This window comes from Marmota flaviventris, chromosome 17, assembly GCF_047511675.1.
Source record: "Marmota flaviventris isolate mMarFla1 chromosome 17, mMarFla1.hap1, whole genome shotgun sequence".
In the NCBI taxonomy this organism is placed as follows: Eukaryota; Metazoa; Chordata; class Mammalia; order Rodentia; family Sciuridae; genus Marmota; species Marmota flaviventris.
This window is the reverse complement of record NC_092514.1, coordinates 1,754,824-1,778,876: the sequence shown is the minus strand read 5'-3', so window position 1 is coordinate 1,778,876 and position 24,053 is coordinate 1,754,824. Positions and strand designations below refer to the sequence as shown.

The 24,053-nt window shown below is 37.6% G+C and overlaps 1 protein-coding gene and 1 non-coding gene across 2 annotated transcripts in view; one reads left to right on the top strand and one right to left on the bottom strand.

Annotated features, from left to right (window-relative positions):
* The window catches only part of LOC139702404 (transport and Golgi organization protein 1 homolog), a 53,240-nt gene that overhangs the window by 13,068 nt on the left and 16,119 nt on the right, over positions 1–24,053 (top strand). Inside the window, exon 7 of the mRNA XM_071603492.1 lies at positions 22,186–22,317. Coding sequence (XP_071459593.1) covers positions 22,186–22,317 — 132 coding nt within the window. The remainder of the gene's footprint in view (positions 1–22,185; positions 22,318–24,053) is intronic.
* Positions 937–1,044, bottom strand: LOC139702563 (U6 spliceosomal RNA). Its single transcript, XR_011705180.1, has one exon. It is a non-coding gene; the product is annotated as a U6 spliceosomal RNA (small nuclear RNA).

Here is a 24,053-nt window from a genome sequence, read left to right as displayed (position 1 = left end):
TTCTTCTGTTGTCTAGTTCATCCTTGTATTGACTCCAAATTTTCCTCCACATGATTTCCTCTATAAAATTGAATTCTTTTCTACATAGAAATCCTTTAAATATTTGAAGTTATATCTTAATTTAAAAATTACTTTTAGTATTTTTATCACGGAAACTTTCAAATAAGAGCAGAGAGAATAGTAGGGGACTATAGGTAACCATAACATACTGTACATTTCAGAATACTAGAAGAAAAGATTGTGAAAGTTTTACCATAGAGAAATGATGTTTGAGGAGGTAGATATGTTTAACCTGATTTAAACATTACATAGTGTATACATGCATCAAAATGTCATGTTACCTACTTCAATAATTATAATGTTTATTTCTATGTACTAATTAAAAAAATAAATTTAATTAGAAAAGCTTTAAAGAAAAGCATAAAGAATAGTATAATGAACCCACGGGCCATCACCCAACTTAACAGTAATTCCTTGATAGCCAATATCAGTGAGTTTTTTTTTTTTAAATTTGTTCTAATTGGTTATACATGATAGCAGAATGCATTTCGATTCATTGTACATAAATGGAACAAAACTTTTCCTAGTTGTACACAACACATGTGTAGTCCTACATGTACCTCGGGTAATGAGGTTCATCTCATTCCACCATCTTTCCTATCCCTATGCCCCCTCGCCTGTCCTACCTCCCCTTTGCCCAATCAAAGTACCTCCATTCTTTGCCACACACCTCACCCCCTTTATGGGTCAGCATCCACTTTCAGAGAGAACATACAGCTTTTGGTTTTTGGGATTGGCTTACTTCCCTTAGCCTGATATTCCCATTCACCCGCAGATGCCATAATTTTTTTCTCTTTTAATGCTATAAGCAATATTCCATTTTGTATATGTACCACAGTTTCTTTATCCATTCATCTGTTGAAGGGTTGGTTCCACAAAACTATGGAATGATTCACAAATGTGGGTGTCATCCTTGCTCAGGGACCATGCTAATTTTTTTCTGTATTGTCCCAATTTTAGTATATGTGCTGCCAAAGCAAGCACACTCTGAGTTTTAACAAATGTAGATACCCATGTAAAAACTACCATAATCAAGATATAGAGCCGTTTTTTCACTAGAAAAGGGGTTTCCTTGGGATCCTTCCCAGTGAGTTCCTTCACCACCTGTTCCAGGCAACCACTGATAACTTTTTTTTTAAAACTATAGATTCATTTTTCCTACAGTACTATTTCATATATATGCCACTATAAGTGGACTCATATCTAGAAGTGCAATTGCCTCCTACGTTTAATGTATGTTTTTATCTTATGTGATACTGTCAAGCCATGCTAAAAAATGACCACAATCATTTTATACTTCCACCAGCAATTTAGGAGACTTCCACTTGACTTCATCTTCACTAGCACTTGGGCCATTCTAGTGGGTATGTCTTTGTGAGTTTATTTCCTGACAATTAATGATATTGAGTGAACTTTTTTTTTCTTTTGAGATAGGGTCTCACTAACTTGCTTAGGCCCTTGATAAGTTGCCAGCCTCAAACTTGGGATCCTCCTGCCTCAGCCTTCTGAGTTGCTGGGATTACAGACATGTGCCATCATGCCTGGATCAAATAGTTCTTCATGAGCTTGTTGACCATACTGTTTTTGTATGTCAGCTCTCTCTGGCTAGCTGGAATCCAGACTTCTCCCAGCTCAGTGCCAACTGTGGGATTGGTTAGCTTATAGTTGTTCTTGGCCCTCGCAGGTACTGCTTAGAATGTAGCCCCAAACTGAAGACCACCTCCATGCAGATTTCTGGAACTCTTTTTCTTGTGTCTCCCATCTTTCTGGTAGTTTTCTCTACATATTTTTGGCTGCTTAATCTCCTGGAACTCTGGTCTCTCCTCAGTGAGACTGTTATGCCCCATTTGGGTTCCCCTTCCCAAACTGAGGTCTAGAGGGTGCCTCCAGGTAGAATGCTCACCTATTTGTTCTCCTGCTCTTAGGGGTGACAGTTGCATATCCCTTGTGGCTTTCTATCTGAAAAATAGCTCTTTAAAAATATATTTTGACTGGGCATGGTGGCACATGCCTTAATCCTAGTGGCTCGGGAGGCTGAGACAGGAGGATCACGAGTTCAAAGCCAGCCTTAGCAAAAGTGAGGTGCTAAGTAACTCAGTGAGACCCTGTCTCTAAATAAAATACAAAATGGGGCTGAGACTGGGGATGTAGCTCAGTGATCAAGTGCTCCATATATATATATATATATTCCAACTTTCTGGTTGCTTTCAGTGGGAGAACAAGTCTCATATAAGTTACTATCTATTGATTTCTCCTTTTGTTGTAACTTTTTGCAATAATTGAAAAAAATATGTTTGTGGGACTTCTAGGATATATTGTAGTTTTGGTGAATAAATGACATCCCCCTGGTACAACAATTTAACCTGTTTTCTCTATTGCCTTTTTTTTTTTTTTTTTTTTTTTTTGGTGGTGCTGGGGATTGAACCTCAGGCTCCATGCATTCTAGGCAAGTGCTGAGCTGACAACCTCAGCCTCTCTCTGTTGCTTTATATTTCTTGGAAATTGGTAGTCAGGTTTAGGTTCAATTCTGTTTCTTATGAAAACTTAATAGGAAATATTGCATTGACATCTGCATGTCCTCTCCTTTGATGTTGACTACTAGTCAACAGTGACGTTGGTGAGATTTGCTAATATATTACAGGTTGCAAAATAGCAATGGTCTGAGTTGCTGGGATTTTTCTTTCTTCATTTAAAGGTTGGGATGCCTACACAAATAAAAATTTATGATTGATTATTCTTTCTTTTTTTTTTTTTTGGTACTGGGGATTAAACTCAGGAGCACTTGGCTAGTGAGCCATATCCCCAGCCCTATTTTGTATTTTATTTATATACAGGGTCTCACTGAGTTGCTTAGCAATTCGCTTTTGCTGAGGCTGACTTTGAACTTGCTATCCTCCCTCCTCAGCCTCCCGAGCTACTGGGCTTACAAGCGTGTGCCACGGCGCCTGGCTATGATTGATTATTCTTTACACAGATATTTGGTTTGTATAGTTAAGGCAGGAGATAAACATTTGATTCCTTTTCTTCATTTAAACACTTTTCAGAATAGTAAGATATTCTTCTAGCATTATCAAATGATACCCAAAGGGGCTTGAAATCTTTTTAACTTTTATTTAAGAGTCAATATGATGTCATGCATTTAAAAATATTTGGTGTATTTAATTCAATTAGGAATAGTAATTGTTCTTACCTGATGCTCCATTTCTCCCCCTTTTGCCTTGTAGAAGCCTCTTTATCTTGGCTCCTGGGACCCTTTGCCACCATCTAGTGGTCATTGTTGCCTATTTCCCTTGCTTTTGAAGTATGAAATGTTCCAAGTTCATCTTAAACATTTCCTGTCCAGACCTTGAAGGAATTATTTCTCTAAAAGAACTTTGGTTCCTTTCAATAGGAAATGATATTTAGAGGCTACATTCCAAGTACTAGGATTGCTTATTGCTCAAATTGACTGTCATTTGTAGGCCTTTTTAGTGAACAAAGCTCAGAAATATGTGGGAATTTTTCATCATGTCATTTAGATAATTCCCATGAAAATTCAGGATGCTAGAGAGATTTTACTTCACTTCATCTATCTTAGATTTGTGTTTTCTTTCTCTGATGTTGGAATTCCAGTTTTAAATGACATCAGTATAATTGTTTACAGTCTTGTGCCACTTAATGACATTTTGGTCATTAGTGCATAATAATGGAGCTAAAAAATTCTTGTCACCTAGTATTTTTAGTATCTTTTCTGTGTTTTGATATGTTTAGATATATAAACATTTACAATGTTATAATTGTCTACAGTATTCAGTATAATAATGTCTTATAGGTCTTTATCCCCAAAGCGATGATATACCACCATATATGAATACCTACATGTGGAAATGGCTATATTTTCTAGGTTTGTATAAGTATACTCAATGATGTTTGCACACTGAAATTGCCTAAGATGTGTTTCTCAGAATTTATTCCCATCATTAAGCAACACACGACTATATTTATGTTATTTAAAATACTTTCAGGAATGTATTCCTGAAATTAAATGAAATTCTCTTGTCTTTAAGCTATATCCCACTAAGACGTGTTTGAAATAATTCATTTCTGTGGTTTGTCACCAACTTGATATAACAGGTTGTTTCATTTTTGCTTTCAATATTTAGGTGTTACTTTTTAAGATTTTTTTGTTTATTTTACAATTATTTAAATATTTAGAAGAGCCAAAGTTAATTTGTAAAAATAAGTTGTTTCTGTTTTTTGGTACTGGTGATTGAACCCAGGGCTCCTATCCACTGAGCAACATACCTAGCCTCTTTATTTTTTATTTAGAGATAGTTCTTACTAAGTTGCGTAGGGACTTGCTAAGTTGCTGAGGCTAGCTTTGAACTTGTGATTCTCCTGCCTGATTTTGAAAGAACTCTAGCTTTTGTCCCAGTTTTGTCTACCCTGATGTTGTTACTCTCTTTTATAGTTAACTTTTAAAATTTATTTCATTATGTATTCTGCTATTAAAAAATAAGCAAATGAGAAAAGGGATATGTAGCTCAGTGGTAGAGCACTTGCCTACCATACATGAGGCCATGTGTTCAATCCCCAGCACCATAAAAAGAAAAAGAAAAGCAAATGATTTTTACATCTAGCTATGATAGCTTTATATAGGTACTGGCTTCACCTTCCCAACTGAAACAACTAAAATAAATATGAAAAAAAAAAAAACAAAACCCACAAACAGATCAAATTTGAAGATCAAGCAACATTGAAGATCAAGCAACAAAGAATAATTCTGGAAACATAAGGAACAAATGCTATGATCTCTTTAGTTGTCCCAGCTTTTACTATGTTAAGAGATTCCCAAGCCATGACAAAGAAGGGGAAGTCAGGCAGAACCAGAGGATACCATGAATTGAGAGATGGTGCTGAAATTCCAGGAAAACCAAAGTGACTAGAATTCACAGGGTGGAGTACCAAAAGAAGGTTGCTACATTGAGAGACAATTCTGGAAATCTGTGAAAGGCTCTCTGAGTGTTCAGCAGGGTATTGATCAGCACATAAGTGTGATGAAACTGCTTAGCAAGTCAGAGAAACAATCTTAAGTGATTAGAAGGAACAGGTCCTAACACAGGGACCAGAAAAGCACCTGGAAGAAACTATCTAAGGAAGTTGGGTAGAATAATCAGAAGGGTGTCACCTCAGACTGACTATTACAATTTATGTCATACCTAACAAATATTCAGACCCAAGAGAATCAAATTGTTACCAGTAACTTAACTGTATACAAAATATTAAGAATAGTAATTCGTAATGTATGGCATCCAATCAAAGCTTACCAGGCATGCAAAGAAACAAGAATAATACAATCCACAATGATGAGGAGAAGAATCATCCAATCAAAGCCAACTGAGAACTGGTGGAGATGTTAGAATGAGGTAATGGCATTAAAAGTTATTACTACGATATTTCGTGTGTTAAAAGGTAAATAGAGATATAGAAGATATATTTTTAAAAATCAGACTTCTAGAGTTGAAAATATATGATAAATACAGTGGATGGGATTAATGCCAGAATAAGCATTGTGATGAAATTGTTAGTGAACTTGAAGACATAGCAGGAGAAGTACCCCAAATGAAACACAGGGAAAATTTCTTCTGCTAAAGAAAAGTGTCCAGAGCATCAGTGAGCTGTGGGACCGTTTCAAGTTGAGCGATAAGAGGTTTTCAGAAAAATATTTTAAGAAATGATGGCCAAAAATTTTCAAAAATTTGTGAAAACTGTACATCTGCAGATCCAAGATATTAAATGGAACTAGAGTACAAAAAGCATGAATAAAGCTATATCAAGGTATATTATACCATAAACAAATTGCTCAAAACCAGTGATAAAGGGCAATCTTAGCAGTTAGAGAAGACATTTATGTAGAGAATAACTAAGGATGACATCAGATTTCTTGTCAGAAATTAGGCATAAGAGAATATAGTGGAGTGATACCTTTAATATATTTGAAGAGCGATAATGTTGGCTGATAATATCATGCCCAGTGAAATATCTTTCTATAAAATGAAGACTTGTACTGACATACAAGCTGAAAGAATTCACCCTACACTTGCACCAAGACAGCAGATGGAAATAATGGAATAAAGGAGTAAAGAACACTGAAAATGGTGACTCTGTGCATAAATATTTAAAATAATTTTTCTTATTTGAATATTTTAAAAAGTCATTGACTGTTTATTTTTTTATTGGTTGTTCAAAACATTACAAAGCTCTTGACATATCATATTTCATACATTTGATTCAGGTGGGTTTTGAACTCCCAATTTTACCCCAAATACAGATTGCAGAATCACGTCGGTTACACATCTACATTTTTACATAATGCCCTATTAGTAACTGTTGTATTCTGCTACCTTTCCTATCCTCTACTATCTCCCCTCCCCTCCCCTCCCATCTTCTCTCTCTACCCCATCTACTGTAATTCATTTCTCTCCTTGTTTATTTTCCCATTCCCCTCACAACCTCTTATATGTAATTTTGTATAACAATGAGGATCTCCCTCCATTACCATGCAATTTCCCTTTTCTCTCCCTTTCCCTCCCACCTCATGTATCTGTTTAATGTTAATCTTTTCTTCCTGCTGTCATTGACTGTTTAAAGACAAATATCAGTGTAGTATGGGACTTAGAAAACATGTAAAGTAAAATACATGACAACAGTATAAATCTCAGAAGGGTAGTAACTATTGTAACGTTCTTATTGAATATGTGAAGTACTATAGTATCATCTGAAGGTAGATTGTGACAAATTAAAGATGTATATTCTAAACCCTGAAACACCAAGATTAGAAAACAGAGTTATAGCTTAATAAGCCAATAGAGGAATCACTAAAAATACCGATAGTGGTATTTCTGCAAAAGAAGACAGAAAGAAAAGAAAAAGAACAAAGAACAGAAGGAACAAATAGAAGATTATATTAAGCTTACACCTATGCACAGCAGTAATCCTATTAAGTGGAAAGTATCTAAATACATCAGTTAAAAACAGAGTTTGTCATATTGCCTAAAGAAGCAAGACCCAAATAGATGTATATGGGAATAACACTGTAAATAGAAAGACACAAAGAAGTCAAAATTAAAATGATTGAAAAAGGTATCTCATGTTAAACACTAGTCAAAGGAAATCTGGAGTAGCTACATTAAACCAAAAGAGGTTGTGGGGCAAAATATATCATCAGGACTAAAGAAAGTCATTTCCTAATGATAAAGGAGTCAGTTAGTCAAGATTATATAATAAATCTAAATGCTTATACTTTTAATATTAGACCTTCAAAATACATGAAGTATAAAAATTGATAGAATTATGAGGAAAATGATGAATATAGGATTACATTTAGAGATTTCAATATCCTCTCCTCAGCAATTGGCAGAAAACAAAAAATAAAAGTAAGGTTGTAGAAAGTATGAATGACATAATCAATCCATCCATTTGAAATTAGTTGACATTTATAGAAAACCCCCAAAGAGCTGAATACCTATTCTTCTTAGTGCACGTGGAACATTTACCAAGATAAACCATATTCTGGATCTTAAATTATCAGTAAATATAAAAGTATTCAAAGACAGGCAAAGCTTATTCTCTGAACACAATAAAATGAGAAATCAATAATGGAAAAATCTGGAAAATTCCCAAATATTTGGAAACGTAAGTGCCAGGCTGCTATATATATAATTTTTTTTTCTTTTTTTCATTTTTGGTACATGAACACACAGTACATTTATTTTTATGTGGTGCTGGGGATCGAACCCAGTGCCTCACACATGTGAGGCAAGCACTTTACCACTGAGCTACAACCTTAGCCCCCACTGCTAAATAATTTTTGAGTCAAATAAATCAGAGAAGAAATTCATATTTTGAGTTGAATAAAACTGAAAACAACATATCCATTTGTGCAATGTCACTAAAGCGTTACTGGAAAATTTATAGCACTACCAGGCCCAGATAGCTTTATTATAAAAGAAGTCTCCAGTCATTGACTTTAGTTCCTACTATGAGAAACTAGAAAAGGAAAAATAAGTTAATCTCCAAGTAAGCAAGAAAAAAAGATATAATAAAGACCATAAGTCAGTGAAATTTTAAAAAAGGAAAATAAGAGAAAATCAATGAAACCCAAAGCTAGTTCTTTAAGATGAATAAAATTGATCAACATCTAGCGAGGGAAATAAAGAGGAGACACAGATTATCAATATCCTGCAATTAGAGAAGGGATATAACTACAGATTCCACAGATACTAGACTGATAATGGGGATATTATGAACAGTTTATGTTAATTAACTTGACAATTTAGTTGAAATGAAGAAATTCCATTTAAGCCACAAATTGCAAAAGTTCACTCAAGAAAAACAGACATCTTCATAAACCTTGTTGACTATTAAAGAAATTGAAGGTATAGATAAAAACCTTTCTACAAAGAAAAAAATATAAGACCCAGATAGCTTTATTGGTGATCCAATTAAACCTATAAGGAAGAAATGATACTAATTCCTAATAGTAATACTAAACCCTTGTAGAATATTAAAGCAAAGGATCCAACATGGCGGCCGGCAAGGAAGCAGCACTTTCAGTGTCTCCACATTAACCGGATCAGAAACACCCATTAAAACAGCTACATTCTACCTACTGAGGAACTTCTAGCAAAATTCCGCTGAAAGGAGACCTGCCAGGAAGTAGTAAGTTATATTAGAGGTGACAGTTGGCCCCAGACAAGTGAATCTTGGCCGGCCGCGGGCGCAGAGGTCCAATCCTGCAGCCACCGCCCAACCGGCTCTGCAAGCGGCCACCGGCGGCCCGGGGCAGTGAGAAGGGTCCACGCCTGGCCCAGGAGACGGCTCCCGCCATCCTGGCTCTCCTGGCGGCCCTGCTCGCTCGGTGATCGGCCACCCCGCCCGCCCGGCTCTTAGCCACGAGGCCACTGCCTACCGGGTTCTACAAGCGGCCCCGGCGGCCGGCGCGCCGAGAAGGGTCCCCTCCTGGCCGGGCAAACGGCCCCGCCCACCCGGCAAACGCCCCCCCCCACCCGCCCTCCCGGCTCCGTTGGCGGCCCCGCCCCCGGCCAGCGCAGGCTCGGCTCTGCAGGCGGCCCCTGCGGCCCGCGCAGCGAGAAGGATCCCTGCCAGGCCTGGCAAACGGCCTGTGCCCTCCCGGCGCTGCTAACGCCCCGCCCACCCGGCAAACGGGGCCCCCGCCCTCCGGGCTCTGCTGGCACCCCGCCCGCGGCCACCACCCCAGGCTCTGCAGTCGGCCCCTAGCGGCCCTGCGCTTCCAGAAGGGTCCCTGCCCAGCAGACGGCCTGTGCCCTCCCAGCTCTGCTAACGGCCCCGCCCCCACTGCGAACGGCCCCGCCCACCCGGCAAACGGCTCCCCCCCTGAGACGGCGTGAAGGAAATCTAACCAAGCCTTTATGAAATAGCGAACTGGGAACTAAAACCAGAGATTGGGTCAGACCAGAGACAAGCCAGTTCCACCCCTCCCTTCGGACACTCCAGCAAGGAGGCAGGGGCCCGCCATTGCAGAGAGGGGAAGTCACCAAAGTTCGGCCAAAGAGATTCCTTCCCAGCGGAATCTACTTTGGCAGGTGTGTGACTCCCACCCGCATCAGATACAAACAACCGGGAAACTTCAAAATCTCTCCGTGGGCATGACTGTAAGGGCCAAGGGACTCCCGACCCCCAACTCCCAATACTGCCAGTGACGTGGGCGTGACTGTAGGGGCGGAGGGAAGCAGAGAAGACTCCCCACCCCCAACTCCCCCAACCGCCAACTGAGAGGGCGTGACAGTAGGGGCGGAGGGAAACAGAGGACACTCCAGACCCCCAACTCCTCCTACTGCTAGCGGAGTGGTCGTGATTGTAGGGGCTGAGGGAAGCAGATGGGATCCTCGACCCCCAACTCCCGTTACCACCAGTGGCGACACCAATGGTCTTAGCCGCCAGACTCCGAAGGTGTGCCCACCAAAGGGGTCAGGAAAAATTAAACTATTGACTCCCAGAACACAGCTCCACAGCACTGGGGCTTAGATGAATGACAGAGAGAGTGCTCAGTCATTAGGGAAATAGAGCACCCAGAGGTGCTGAAAGTGTAACCAAATCCTTGGAGAACCTCCTCCGGTGCACAGGACCTGGCTGGCTGGCAGGAGGAAGGGGAGGAGGGGCCGTAGAAGTGAAATGGCTCTGGACCAACAGGATTGAGAGACTCCCAGGAGCCGCCTTACAGGGATTGCTGTTGACACATTGAGGGCAAATCTCAGCCTGGAGGGCACAGCTTTGCCTACGGGAAGAGAAGAAAATGGATCTCTAAGACCTAATTTTATTTCTTATTTTATTTTATCTTTTCTCTCCCTTTTTCCCTCTTTCTCTCCCCTTCCAAGTTTTATTGTTCTTTCCATTCTCCTCTATGCTATCTAACTCCCCCTCCTTCTTACTTTTCAAGAGCACCTTCCTTTCCCTTCCCCCCAACTTTCATCCCAAGCATTACGTCCTCCATTTCGTGTAACTGTCTAAATGCAAACAGGTGAATGTTTCGAGGCCGTCTATAGTGCTCCTAAATACCTAGCTACTACCAACACCCTGATCCAATTGACGGTTAGCATCCCCCTTCAGTAGAGCAATCTTCTAAAGTAGCCAAGACATACTAACCCGTATACCTTCATAGCACCCAACATAAAGTCCTAAGAACAAAAAACAAATCACTATATGCATACAAAATCCGGAAGCCCTTTATAAATTGAATGAATCAGCTCTAAAGTACAATAAAGCCCAACATCTATAGGCATAATCTCCCACCACAAAGGAGAAACAACAGATATAAACAAAGCCAAAACAAATGTATAGGAGAAGGCAGTTACAAAGCAGTCAAATAGAGCTGGAAAGTAACGTGAACAACATGAAAAAACCAGGGAAAAAAGGAGTACAGATAATGCAGGACAACTTAAATCTACAGGAGGACCTAGAAGCATCAGAAACATGGACAGGGAAAGAAATCAAGGCATACCTAACTCAGATGGAACGGAATTTTAGAGAAGACATGAGACAGCAAATCCAAGAATTGAAAGTATATTTTGAAAACCAACTAAACAAACAAATACAAACTGCAAAGAATGAGCTTTACCAGGAGATAGAGATCTTAAAAAAAAACCAAACAGTGATTTTAGAAATGCAAGAAACCATAAACCAGATTAAAAATGCTAACGAGAATATTACAAATAGACTAGATCAAGTAGAAGTCAGAACATCAGATAATGAAGACAAAGTTTATCAACTTGAAAAGAATATAGTCAATACTGAAAAGATGCTTAAATCTCACGAGCAATCTATCCAAGAGATATGGGATTTCATCAAAAAACCAAATTTGAGAGTCATTGGGATAGAAGAAGGCACAGAGATTCAAGCCAAAGGAATGGAAAACCTATTGAATGAAATAATCCTAGAAAACTTCCCAGAGATGAAAGATGGAATGGATTGCCAAATCCTGGAAGCCTACAGGACCCCAAACATCCAAAACTGTAATAGGCCAACTCCAAGACATATAATTATGAAGATAGCCAACATACAGAACAAGGGGAGAATATTAAAAGCTACGAGGGAAAGGAGGCAGATTACATTCAGGGGTAAACCAATTAGGTTAACGGCTGATTTTTCATCACAGACTTTGAAAGCGAGAAGATCCTGGAACAATGTATTTCAAACGCTGAAAAATAATGGATTCCAACCAAGAATACTGTATCCAGCAAAATTAAGCTTCAGATTTGATAATGAAATTAAAATCTTTCACGATAAACAAAAGCTAAAAGATTTCGCAGCCAGAAAACCAGCACTGCAAAGCATTTTGGGCAAAATTCTACAAGAAGAGGAATGGAAAAACAGTGCCCAAAACCAACAGCGGGAGGTATCTCAGTAAAGGCGGAGGAAAACAACCAAAAAGTAAAAACTAGCCAAACTAAAATAAATAAATAAATAAACATGACTGGAAGTACAAATCATATTTCAATTGTAACCTTAAATGTTAATGGACTAAACTCACCAATCAAGAGACACAGGCTGGTAACCTGGATCAAAAAAACAAATCCAACAATATGCTGCCTTCAGGAGACTCATATGATAGGAAAAGACATACACAGGCTGAAGGTGAAAGGTTGGGAAAAATCATACCACTCACATGGCCCTCGGAAGCAAGCAGGAGTGGCCATACTCATATCGAATAAACTCAACTTCAAACCTAAGTTAATCAAAAGGGATAAAGAAGGACACTATATCCTGTTAAAAGGAACTATTCACCAACAAGACATAACAATTATCAATTTATATGCACCAAATAATGGTGCAGCAACATTCATAAAACAAACTCTCCTCAAGTTCAAAAGTCAAATTGACCACAACACAATAATTATGGGTGACTTCAACACACCGCTCTCGCCATTAGACAGATCCTCCAGACAAAAGCTGAATAAAGAAACTATAGAACTCAATGACACAATCAATAACCTAGACTTAACCGACATATATAGAATATATCAACCATCATCAAGTGGATACACGTTCTTCTCAGCAGCACATGGATCGTACTCAAAGATAGATCATATATTATGCCATAGGGCAACTCTTAGTAAATATAAAGGAGTGGAGATAATACCATGCACCATATCTGATCATAATGGAATGAAACTGGAAATCAATGAAAAAAGAAGGAAGGAAAAATCCTGCATCACATGGAAAATAAACAATATGTTACTGAATGATCAATGGGTTACAGAAGACATAAAGGAGGAAATCAAAAAATTCTTAGAGATAAACGACAATTCAGACACAACATACCGGACTCTATGGGACACAATGAAAGCAGTTTTAAGAGGGAAATTCATTTCCTGGAGTTCATTCCTCACAAAAAGAAAAAACCAACAAATAAACGAACTCACACTACATCTCAAAACCCTAGAAAAGGAAGAGCAAAACAACAGCAAATATAGCAGAAGACAAGAAATAATTAAAATCAGAGCGGAAATCAACGAAATTGAAACAAAAAAAACCATTGAAAAAATTGATAAAACTAAAAGTTGGTTCTTTGAAAAAATAAATAAGATCGACAGACCCTTAGCCATGCTAACGAAGAGAAGAAGAGAGAAAACTCAAATCACTAACATACGGGATGAAAAAGGCAATATCACAACAGACACTACAGAAATACAGAAGATAATTAGAAAGTATTTTGAAACCCTATATTCTATTAAAATAGAAGACAGTGAAGACATCGATAAATTTCTTAAGTCATATGAGCTGCCCAGATTGAGTCAGGAAGACACACACAATTTAAACAGACCAATAACAAAGGAAGAAATAGAAGAAGCCATCAAAAGACTACCAACCAAAAAAAGCCCTGGACCAGATGGGTATACAGCGGAGTTTTACAAAACCTTCAAAGAAGAATTAATACCAATACTTTTCAAGCTATTTCAAGAAATAGAAAAAGAAGGAGCTCTTCCAAATTCATTCTATGAGGCCAACATCACCCTGATCCCGAAACCAGACAAAGACACTTCAAAGAAAGAAAACTACAGACCAATATCTCTAATGAACATAGATGCAAAAATTCTCAATAAAATCCTGGCGAATCGAATACAAAAGCATATCAAAAAAATTGTGCACCATGATCAAGTAGGATTCATCCCTGGGATGCAAGGTTGGTTCAATATACGGAAATCAATAAATATTATTCACCACATCAATAGACTTAAAGATAAGAACCATATGATCGTCTCGATAGATGCAGAAAAAGCATTCGACAAAGTACAGCATCCTTTTATGTTCAAAACACTAGAAAAACTGGGGATAACAGGAACTTACCTCAACATTGTAAAAGCTATATATGCTAAGCCTCAGGCTAGCATCATTCTAAATGGAGAAAAACTGAAGGCATTCCCGCTAAAATCTGGAACAAGACAGGGATGCCCTCTCTCACCACTTCTATTTAATTTAGTCCTTGAAATACTAGCCAGAGCAATTAGACAAACAAGAGAAATTAAAGGCATAAAAATAGGAAAAGAAGAACTTAAAATATCACTATTTGCGGACGATATGATCCTATACTTAGAAGACCCAAAAGGGTCTACAAAGAAACTACTAGAACTGATAAATGAATTCAGCCAAGTGGCAGGATATAAAATCAACACGCATAAATCAAAGGCATTCCTGTATATCAGTAACAAAACTTCTGAAATGGAAATGAGGAAAACCACCCCATTCACAATATCCTCAAAAAAAATAAAATACTTGGGAATCAACCTAACAAAAGAGGTGAAAGATTTATATAATGAAAACTACAGAACCCTAAAGGGAGAGATAGAAGAAGATCTTAGAAGATGGAAAAATGTACCCTGTTCATGGATAGGCAGAACCAACATCATCAAAATGGCGATATTACCCAAAGTTCTCTACAGGTTCAATGCAATGCCAATCAAAATCCCAACGGCATTTCTGGTAGAAATAGATAAAGCTATCATGAAATTCATATGGAAAAACAAAAGACCCAGAATAGCAAAAGCAATTCTAAGCAGGAAGTGTGAATCGGGAGGTATAGCGATACCAGATTTCAAACTGTACTACAGAGCAATAGTAACAAAAACAGCATGGTACTGGTACCAAAACAGGAAGGTGGATCAATGGTACAGAATAGAGGACACAGAGACCAATCCACAAAATTACAACTTTCTTATATTTGATAAAGGCGCTAAAAGCATGCAATGGAGAAAGGATAGCATCTTCAACAAATGGTGCTGGGAAAACTGGAAATCCATATGCAACAAAATGAAGCTGAACCCCTTTCTCTCGCCATGCACAAAAGTAAATTCAAAATGGATCAAGGACCTAGATATCAAATCAGAGACTCTGCACCTGATAGAAGAAAAAGTTGGCTTCAATCTACACATTGTGGGGTCGGGCTCCAAATTCCTTAATAGGACACCCATAGCACAAAAGTTAATAACTAGAATCAACAAATGGGACTTACTCAAACTAAAAAGTTTTTTCTCAGCAAGAGAAACAATAAGAGAGGTAAATAGGGAACCTACATCCTGGGAACAAATCTTTACTCCTCACACTTCAGATAGAGCCCTAATATCCAGAATATACAAAGAACTCAAAAAATTAAACAACAAGATAACAAACAACCCTATCAACAAATGGGCGAAGGACCTGAACAGACACTTCTCAGAGGAGGACATACAATCTATCAATAAGTACATGAAAAAATGCTCACCATCTCTAGCAGTCAGAGAAATGCAAATCAAAACCACCCTAAGATACCATCTCACTCCAGTAAGATTGGCAGCCATTATGAAGTCAAGCAACAATAAGTGCTGGCGAGGATGTGGGGAAAAGGGTACACTTGTACATTGCTGGTGGAACTGCAAACTGGTGCGGCCAATATGGAAAGCAGTATGGAGATTCCTAGGAAAGCTGGGAATGGAACCACCATTTGACCCAGCTATCGCCCTTCTCGGTCTATTCCCTGAGGACCTTAAAAGAGCATACTATAGGGATACTGCCACATCAATGATCATGGCAGCACAATTCACAATAACTAGACTTTGGAATCAACCCAGATGCCCTTCAATAGATGAATGGATTAAAAAACTGTGGCATTTATACACAATGGAGTATTACGCAGCACTAAAAAATGACAAAATCATGGATTTTGCAGGGAAATGGATGGCATTAGAGCAGATTATGCTAAGTGAAGCTAGCCAATCCTTAAAAAACAAATGCCAAATGTCTTCCTTGATATAAAGAGAGCAACTAAGATCAGAACAGGGAAGAAGAGCATGAGGAAAAGATTAACATTAAACAGAGACGAGTGGGGGGAGAGAAAGGGAGAGAGAAGGGAAACTATGGAAATGGAAGGAGACCCTCATTGTTACACAAAATTACATATAAGAGTTTGTGAGGGGAAAGGGGGTAAAAAAAAAAAAAAACAAGGGAGAGAATTAAACAATAGCAGATGGGGTAGAGAGGGAAGATGAGAGGGAAGGGGAGGGGGGATAGTAGGGGATAGGAAAGGTAGCAGAATACAACAGTCACTAATATGGTATTATGTAAAAATGTGGATGTGTAACCGATGTGATTCTGCAACTTGTATTTGGGGTAAAAAATGGGAGTTCATAACCCACTTGAATCAAATGTATGGAAGATGATATGTCATGAGCTGTGTAATGTTTTGAACAACCAATAAAAAAAAAAAAAAAAAAAAAAAAAGAATATTAAAGCAAGGAAATATTTCTCCTATGAAGCCAATGTTATCACTACACTAAACCAAGACAAAGATATAACAAGAAAACCACAGACCTCTCATGGGATCTCCAATGAACCTGTAAAGAAATTCTAAACAAAAATTTAAGTCAAATACAATAATATGTAAAAGCTCAAGAGATACAAAACAAGCATTTAAAAAATATAGCAGAGGTGGGAAATATTGGGGAAATTATATTGTTATTTTGTGTGCATGTACAAGTAGGTGACAATAAATCCCATCGACATGTAAAAAAAATCAGCCCTGATTATTATTTAAAAAAATTTTTTTTAGATGTTGATTGACTTTTATTTTATTCACTTATTTATATGCAGTGCTGAGAATCGAACCCATTGCCTCACACATGCTAGGCAAGTGCTCTACCACTGAGTATCAACCCCAGCCCCTCAGCATTGATTATTGATGTAGAAAAACAAACAACAAACTAGGAATAGAAAAAGGGAGCTTAAAACATCCTCTGAAAAAATGCAGCTAACCTCATACTTAATGGTTGATAATTGAATACTTTTCCCCAAGATCAGAAACCAAACAGAGATGTCCACTCTCATTACATCTATTCAGCATTGTCCTGGGGTACAGTAAGGAAATAGCTAGTATACTAAGGCAAGAAAAAGAAATAAAATGCACTCAGATTGGAAAGGAAGAACTAAAATTCTCTTTATTTTCAGATAACATGAACATATATAGATAAAATCTGGTATGATCTAGAAAAAAGCTATTGTAAGGTTGACGGATAAAATTTATATCTAAAAGCAATTATATTTTCTATATATTAACAATGAATAATTAGAAATTGAAATTTTAAAGATTTCCATGTACAATAGAATAAAAATATGATGTATTTAAACAAACGTGGCAAAAACTAAAATGTATATATTAAAAACTATAAAATATTGCTGATGGAAATTAAAGAGAACCTAAATGGAGAGATATACCTAATTTATGAGTCAGAAGACTAAGGTGTCCATTCATCCCAGTTTAATCACCAGAGTCAACATTATTCCAATCAAAATCCCTGCAGAGTTTTGTAGAAAATGACAAGCTGATTGCAACAGACCTAGAATACGTGGCTTCAAGACTTAAGCTAGGGCTGGGGATGTAGCTCAGTGGTAGAGCACTTGCTTAGCATATGCAAGGTCCTGTGTTCAATCCCTAGTACCATACGAAGAGGAAAAAAAAAGAAAAAAAAATATTCTAAAGCTACAGTAATTAGGATCGAAGACAAAACATTGGAACAGAGCCAAAAATTCAGAGATAGATACACATATATATGGCAACAGTCATTGACAAAGATGGAAAGACACGTAGAGAATGGAAAGTTTTTCAGCAAATGGTACTGAAATTACTGCATATTTATATGCCAAATATTGATCCATGCCTTGCATAGACACCTGAGTTAACTCACAGACTTAAATATTAAACTCAAAACTACAAAACCTCTAGGAAAAAAATAAGAGAAAAATTTTTGTTGAACTTAGGTTTGGCAAAGATTTCTTAAATTTGACAACAAAAGCATTAAAAAGGATTTGACAATGTGGGATTCATCAAACTAAAACCTCTGTAATTCAAAATACACTTCGAAGTGAATGAAATAGACAAAACACAAGCTGGGAGGAAATTACTGTAAAACATTTTTCTGATAAAAGACTTGCATCAAGAATATATGAAGAACTCTTAGAACTCATTAGAAGGAAAAAAATATAGTCCTGTAAAATAACACTTCATCAAAGAAGATAAACAGATAGTAAATAAAGACATTAAAAATGTTTGACATAATTATCAGGGAAATGCAATTTTAAAGCATAAGAGTTACCACTACACACTTATTAAATAGCTAATATTAAAGACAATTGTGCTGAGTGGTTGGAGAAGAGATGGAGGAACTGGATGGGTACACAGCTGGTGGGGATATAAAGTGGTAGAATCACCTTCTTAAAAAGGTAAGCATACACCAGTCATATCCAACCATTCTTTTCCAAGAAAAGATAAGTTAGATAGCAATAGAAGGAATTTTATATCAGTGTTCTTGGCTATTTTATTTGTAAAAGCCCCAAACTGGAAAAAAATCCAAATGTCTATCAATAGATGATAGACAAATTGTGGTACGTACATATAATGAAATGCTACTCAGCAATAAAAATAGATGATAGATAAAACTGATGTAGATGAATCTCAAATTATGCTGAATGAGAAAAGCCGTAGAAATACAATATATTATCCCATACACATAAAACTTGAGGAATACAAAGCAATCTATTAAGATAGACATTTTGCTGGAGGAGTGGGAAAGTGGGGGGCAAGAAGGAAGGGTGACAAAGGGCAGAATTACCTAGAGAATGAGAATATTTTTGGAAGTAAAGGATGTGTATATTATCTTGATTATAATGGTGATTTCATAATTTCATGTTAAAATTTATCAAATTGCACACTTTAAATACATGTAATTTATTGCATGCCAATTTTACCTCAAAGCTATAAGAAATATATTCATCTTTTTTCACTTTCTAAGATACAAATAGTATTCTATAAATACTTTTCTCTACTTCATTTTTTAAAAATGTATTCTGGAAATCAGCTCTTAGCAGTATTTAAAATTATTTTCTTTCTTCTTTGGTTTATTCAACAACTTTTATTTATGACAGTTGTTTCAGCCTTTTGTGACCATCTTGTGTTATTATAATTAATGCTTGAATAACATAGTTTTGTAAATACAAGTTTTAAACATTTGTTGTTGTATTCCCAGTATATTTAGAAGTTAGGGCTGGGGGACTATAGCTCAGCAGTAGAGCACTTGCCCTAGGTACCCTTCCCCAGCACTGAAAAAGTTAAAAAAAAAAAAAAGTGGGATTGTGGAGTTAATAGGTAAATATATAAGCAGTTTTGGGAGATGTTGCCAAATCTCATTCATAAGGGTTGTATCATTTTGTATACTTATCAGCAGTGTCTGAGAATTTGTATTCCCCCACATTCTCTCACCTACTGAGTATGTTGTCAAACATTTGGATCTTGCCAATGCAAGTGAGAAATGGTATCTTGGTGTGGTTTAATTTGTATTTTGTTCATTATGAGCTAAGCAGAGCATGTTTCCATATTTTATAGCTGTTTGCATTTCTTTTCCTGAGATCTGTTTATTTCTTCAGCCCATTTTTGTATAGGTTTGCTGGCCATTTCATTTATAATATTCTTTATATTTCAGGAACATGATTCTTTGGACAATAATATGTTGCAAATATTTTTTCTCAGGTTGTCATTGTTAAACTGCATGTGTGTGTGTGTGTGTGTGTGTGTGTGTGTGTGTGTACCAGGTTTAGATACAGCCAGGAAAGATTTTTTCATTGAGGCAGGTTTTGCCCACTCATAATACATAGAAAATTTCACCCAATATTTTCTAGTACTTGTTTATTTTCTATTTTTACATTCATGTTTCTTATCCATTTGTAGTTTATCTTTTGAATAAGTAGAGAAAAATCCAATTTTATAATTTTCCATGTGGTATTTGCAAACGCTACTTATTAGAAAGTCTATTTTCCCCAAACTCACTTTTATTGTACCCCAAATGTCCAGTGCAGTCGGTTCTGTTTCTGGATTCTCTATTCTGTCCCACAAACTCTATGTATTCTTGGGCTTGGACGAGGGTACATGATTTGATTATATAGTCTGCCCTCCCTGTACCCTTCATTGCTCTTCTTTTTCAGTGCTTTCCTGCTTATTCTTGTTCTTTTGAATTGATTATATTCAACTTGACGACAGATTTTTAAAGATCCACATATGTTCATTCCCTCCCCAAGTTAAACGTCCCCAGTTTCTTCAATTTTTAGCACGTACTTTTCGGGCTATTCATGATTCTGTTCTTTTCCACAAGTCATGCAACCTTAAAATGTGGCATCCAGAAATGAAGCCACCGGCGTGGGGTGATAATGACATGATTCCTTAGGGTAAGGCTTTTTAAAAAGAGTATCATCCACAAGTGGAGAAAGTAACATAGGACTGGAGTGAGCAGGGAAGGAAAGCCCAGTCCGAGCAGTAGTCCTTTAGAAGGGAGCAGGAGAAGCATCTCCTCTTGTGTCTGCACTTTGGGGGCAGGTACCTGGTGTCTCAACACATTGACAAAAGGGTTTTGCTCTGGGAGGGGCTGGGAGGCCTGACTTTCTCCTTTTTCCTAGTCTCTGCCTATAATCCCCTTCTGCTAGTTCCCTGGCTTCCTCCAGGGCCTTCTAAATCGCAGGTCCTCTCCCAGTTCCAGGGTCAGGTGAGCCTCTTTCCTCCTGGAGTCCTTTCATTTGGACTCTTCCGCTGCACTCTCCTCGCGCTGTCCCCTCCGTGCTCCGTAGTTGGTTCTTCCCGCTCCCGGCCCCGCCCCTCGGCATCCTCCATCTGCTCACTGCAGTCCGCCCAGTGGCTTCGTCTGATGACACGTTTTACATGCGTTGGGCGGAAAGCGCCTGCGTGGAGGTAGGCAAAGTTCACTCCCAGTACCCGCCCCCTGCGCTGGGTCCTCCCGAAGTAGGAAAGGGTGAAAGAGAGGGTCCTGTGCTGTTCTGCAGGGAAGCGTCGCTTCCGCTCAGCTGTCCCTACACCATGGACTCAGTACCTGCCACTGTGCCTTCTGTCGCTGCTTCCCCGGGGAACCCGGAGCTCCTGGGACTCCTGTAGGTGCTCTACGCAGCCCTCATAGCCAAGCTACTGGAGGTGACGGTCCCATTCCCAGCGAGGGACCCCAGCTCTGGCAGGCGGGTGGCTGAGTTCTGGCGGAGTGGGTGCACTGACTGTCGCGGCGACGGAGAAATGGAGTGTGTCAGGCCCAAGGCAGGCAGGACGTGACTGTATTGTTAAGCGAGGCCGGTGAGGGTGTACTTGAGCTTTCCCCACTTGCACTTTTTTTTTTTGACGGAATAGAGGTGACAACCTCATGTTATGTTCCGAAATGCAGCCAGCAATCGAAACAGCTAACATTACTACAGGTCTTTTCCCTACGGAGAGTGCTGGGGAATTGGGCCCAAATGACAGTTATCTCTCATTACGTGTAGAGGGCGGTGAAAATAGGGAAGAGTAGGCAGGTGTTTAATGCACTGCCTTTGAGCAACCATTTAAAATTAGGCTTTGAATTTTATAGAAGGATGTTAAATTCAGAGAAGTTTATCTAAGCCAGTTTTCAAGAGTTGTCTGAAATTACATGTCACTTATCTGTTTATATAAGAGTGGAATGGAAGTAAGATTTAAAATCTTATACGTATATCATCATTGTTTTTATTTGTTGCCATAAAATTAATTAGTTCTTTCATATATTTAAGTTTTTGTCTTAAATGAATTTTTAAATTATAAAAACCAGGTTATCTAAGAGAAAAGAATGATCCAGAGGGATTCTAGCCAGGTGTTAGACAATGTGATGATATAGGGCCTGTTACAAACTGGAAATGTATGCTCAATTTAAAGTATTTAGATTCGGGCTGGGGTTGTGGTTCAGTGGTAGAGCGCTTGCCTAGCATGCATGAGGCACAGGGTTAGGGTTAGGGGTTCAATCCTCAGCACCATATAAAAACAAAATAATGTGTCCACCTAAAACTAAAGATACATAAATAAATATTTTTTAAAAAGTATTTAGATTCATTATACTTGAAAACACTGCAAGTGAACAAAAAATATGAGACTGCCAGTATCCTCTCTCTTGAAGAAGCTATTGGAAAATATTGAGGAGGTGGATTTCTGATGAGGAGGTTGGTTTAGAATTGCCATGATTCTTTGTGACTGTTTTGTTATAAATTTAAGGTTTCCCATTTCTTCTAATTTGTCTGTTTCAGCTGTTTACTACATTGCCTGATGATACTCAACCTGGGCCTGATTTTTATGGACTACCATGGAAGCCTGTAGTTTTCACTGTTTTGTTTGGATTTGTATCCTTTGTCGTTTTCTTTTGGAAAACTATTCTTGTTGTGAGTAAATTAACTTACTTATACCTTAGCACATAAGCACAAGGATTATTTTATATAGTCACTGGCCCCCACCTTTTTTTTTTCTTTTTCAGTTGCTAAAACACAAATTAGTGGTTTAAGTCAAACTAACCTTATAAAATAATTTAGTGTGGGTGCAGTTGGTAGAACTGGTAATTCTTATAGCCATCCTGACCAGTAGTTTCATATGTATCAGAAGTTTTAAAAGTGGGATAAAAGATGGAATAGGTTAGATAAATATCCTTTTATGTAGCATATATGTCTAGTAATCTATATTAAAGAAATAACCATACTTTGAAGATTTTGGTAATGTTTTTCAGTGGAACAGTGTATTAGATTGAAGACTTAGCACAACATAATTCATTTAAGGGTTATTGTATGTTCGCTTAATGTAATAGTAGGCAGATTTATCTATTTCAAAGCTTTGAGGTACAGAAAATGCTCACAATTAAATGTGAAGTGGAAAAAAAAGCAGAAACTAAGATTTAAATGTTGATGAACTGTATGTTAATATAAACACATATAAACAGGGGGAAATGCTGCAAAGAAATACAGTAAAATGAGAAAAAGGAGATGAGATAATTTTTCCAGTCTTTTATATATATTTTTCCCAGATTTTATGATTTGATCATATGTTCAGAAAATACCTTTTTATTTGGAAGTATAGATTATGTGTTGTCCAAAAATCCATTAAATGTTTTGTTCATTAAGTCTTTTTTTTGTTCTGAGCAGAATTAGTCCATCTCTGTGTATGTGTGTACATATATGTATAAGTGTGTGTGTGTGTGTGTGTATGTATATATATATGCTTATACATACTTATGTTTGTACTGTAGGTCATTCTGTTTCATAGTTATTTAACATAATTGGAAGAAAATTATTTTAGGTAAATGGGCTTTGCATATGAAAAGCCTCACAGTTAAAGAGGCCAAAAGCATTGGATACAAATATTTTCAAATCTGAGTGTTCTTTTTCTGATTTCTTAATTATATCAGATATATCATTGTTAAGATAAGTTTCCTCTCCTTGTACAATTGAGTGTAAAATCTCTTAAAAAGTATTCCCTTCTTAAATAGAAGAATCGTTTGCCTGGATTCCTGTGAGGAATTTTCTAATCTCATTGAACTTTTTCTCAGCTAAAAGAAAAAAGGAAATAGAAGGATAAAGAGAGGGGAAAAACATTAAAACATTTTATATTTCTCTCTCTTGTTTCTTTCATTTCAAGAACCCCGGTACCTGTTTCTCTTTTTACTAGGTTATGTGGGATCTGGTTCCTAGCTGTTGCTCCTCAGTTTCAGCATTTGACTTTGGAGCTTTAGTCCCTTCCTTAGATGACTGCTTTTATGCTACTTCCCATTTTCCTCTGTTGTCATTTTGAGTAAAAGGTTAGCAAGGCTATGACATTAAACAAATGTTCATTTCTTTCTGTGTTGGGGTTTTCTGAATGCAATTTCCTATTACGAAGATCCCATGGATGATCCTTGGACACATCTGAGTATCCCATCACCATTTATAACATTTGAAAGGACAAGTATATGCTAAGTTACAAAGAAATTTAGTGATGTTTTTTAAAAAAAATCCTGCTTAGGTTTTATTATCAGGCAGTTTATTGCTGTCTTTAGGAAATGATTGTTTTTGTCCTTTCCAGAATATGTTAATTGTCATTTCTCTTGTTGCTTGTGCATTTTCTTCTAGCAGTCTTACCTTTCAGATTTCTT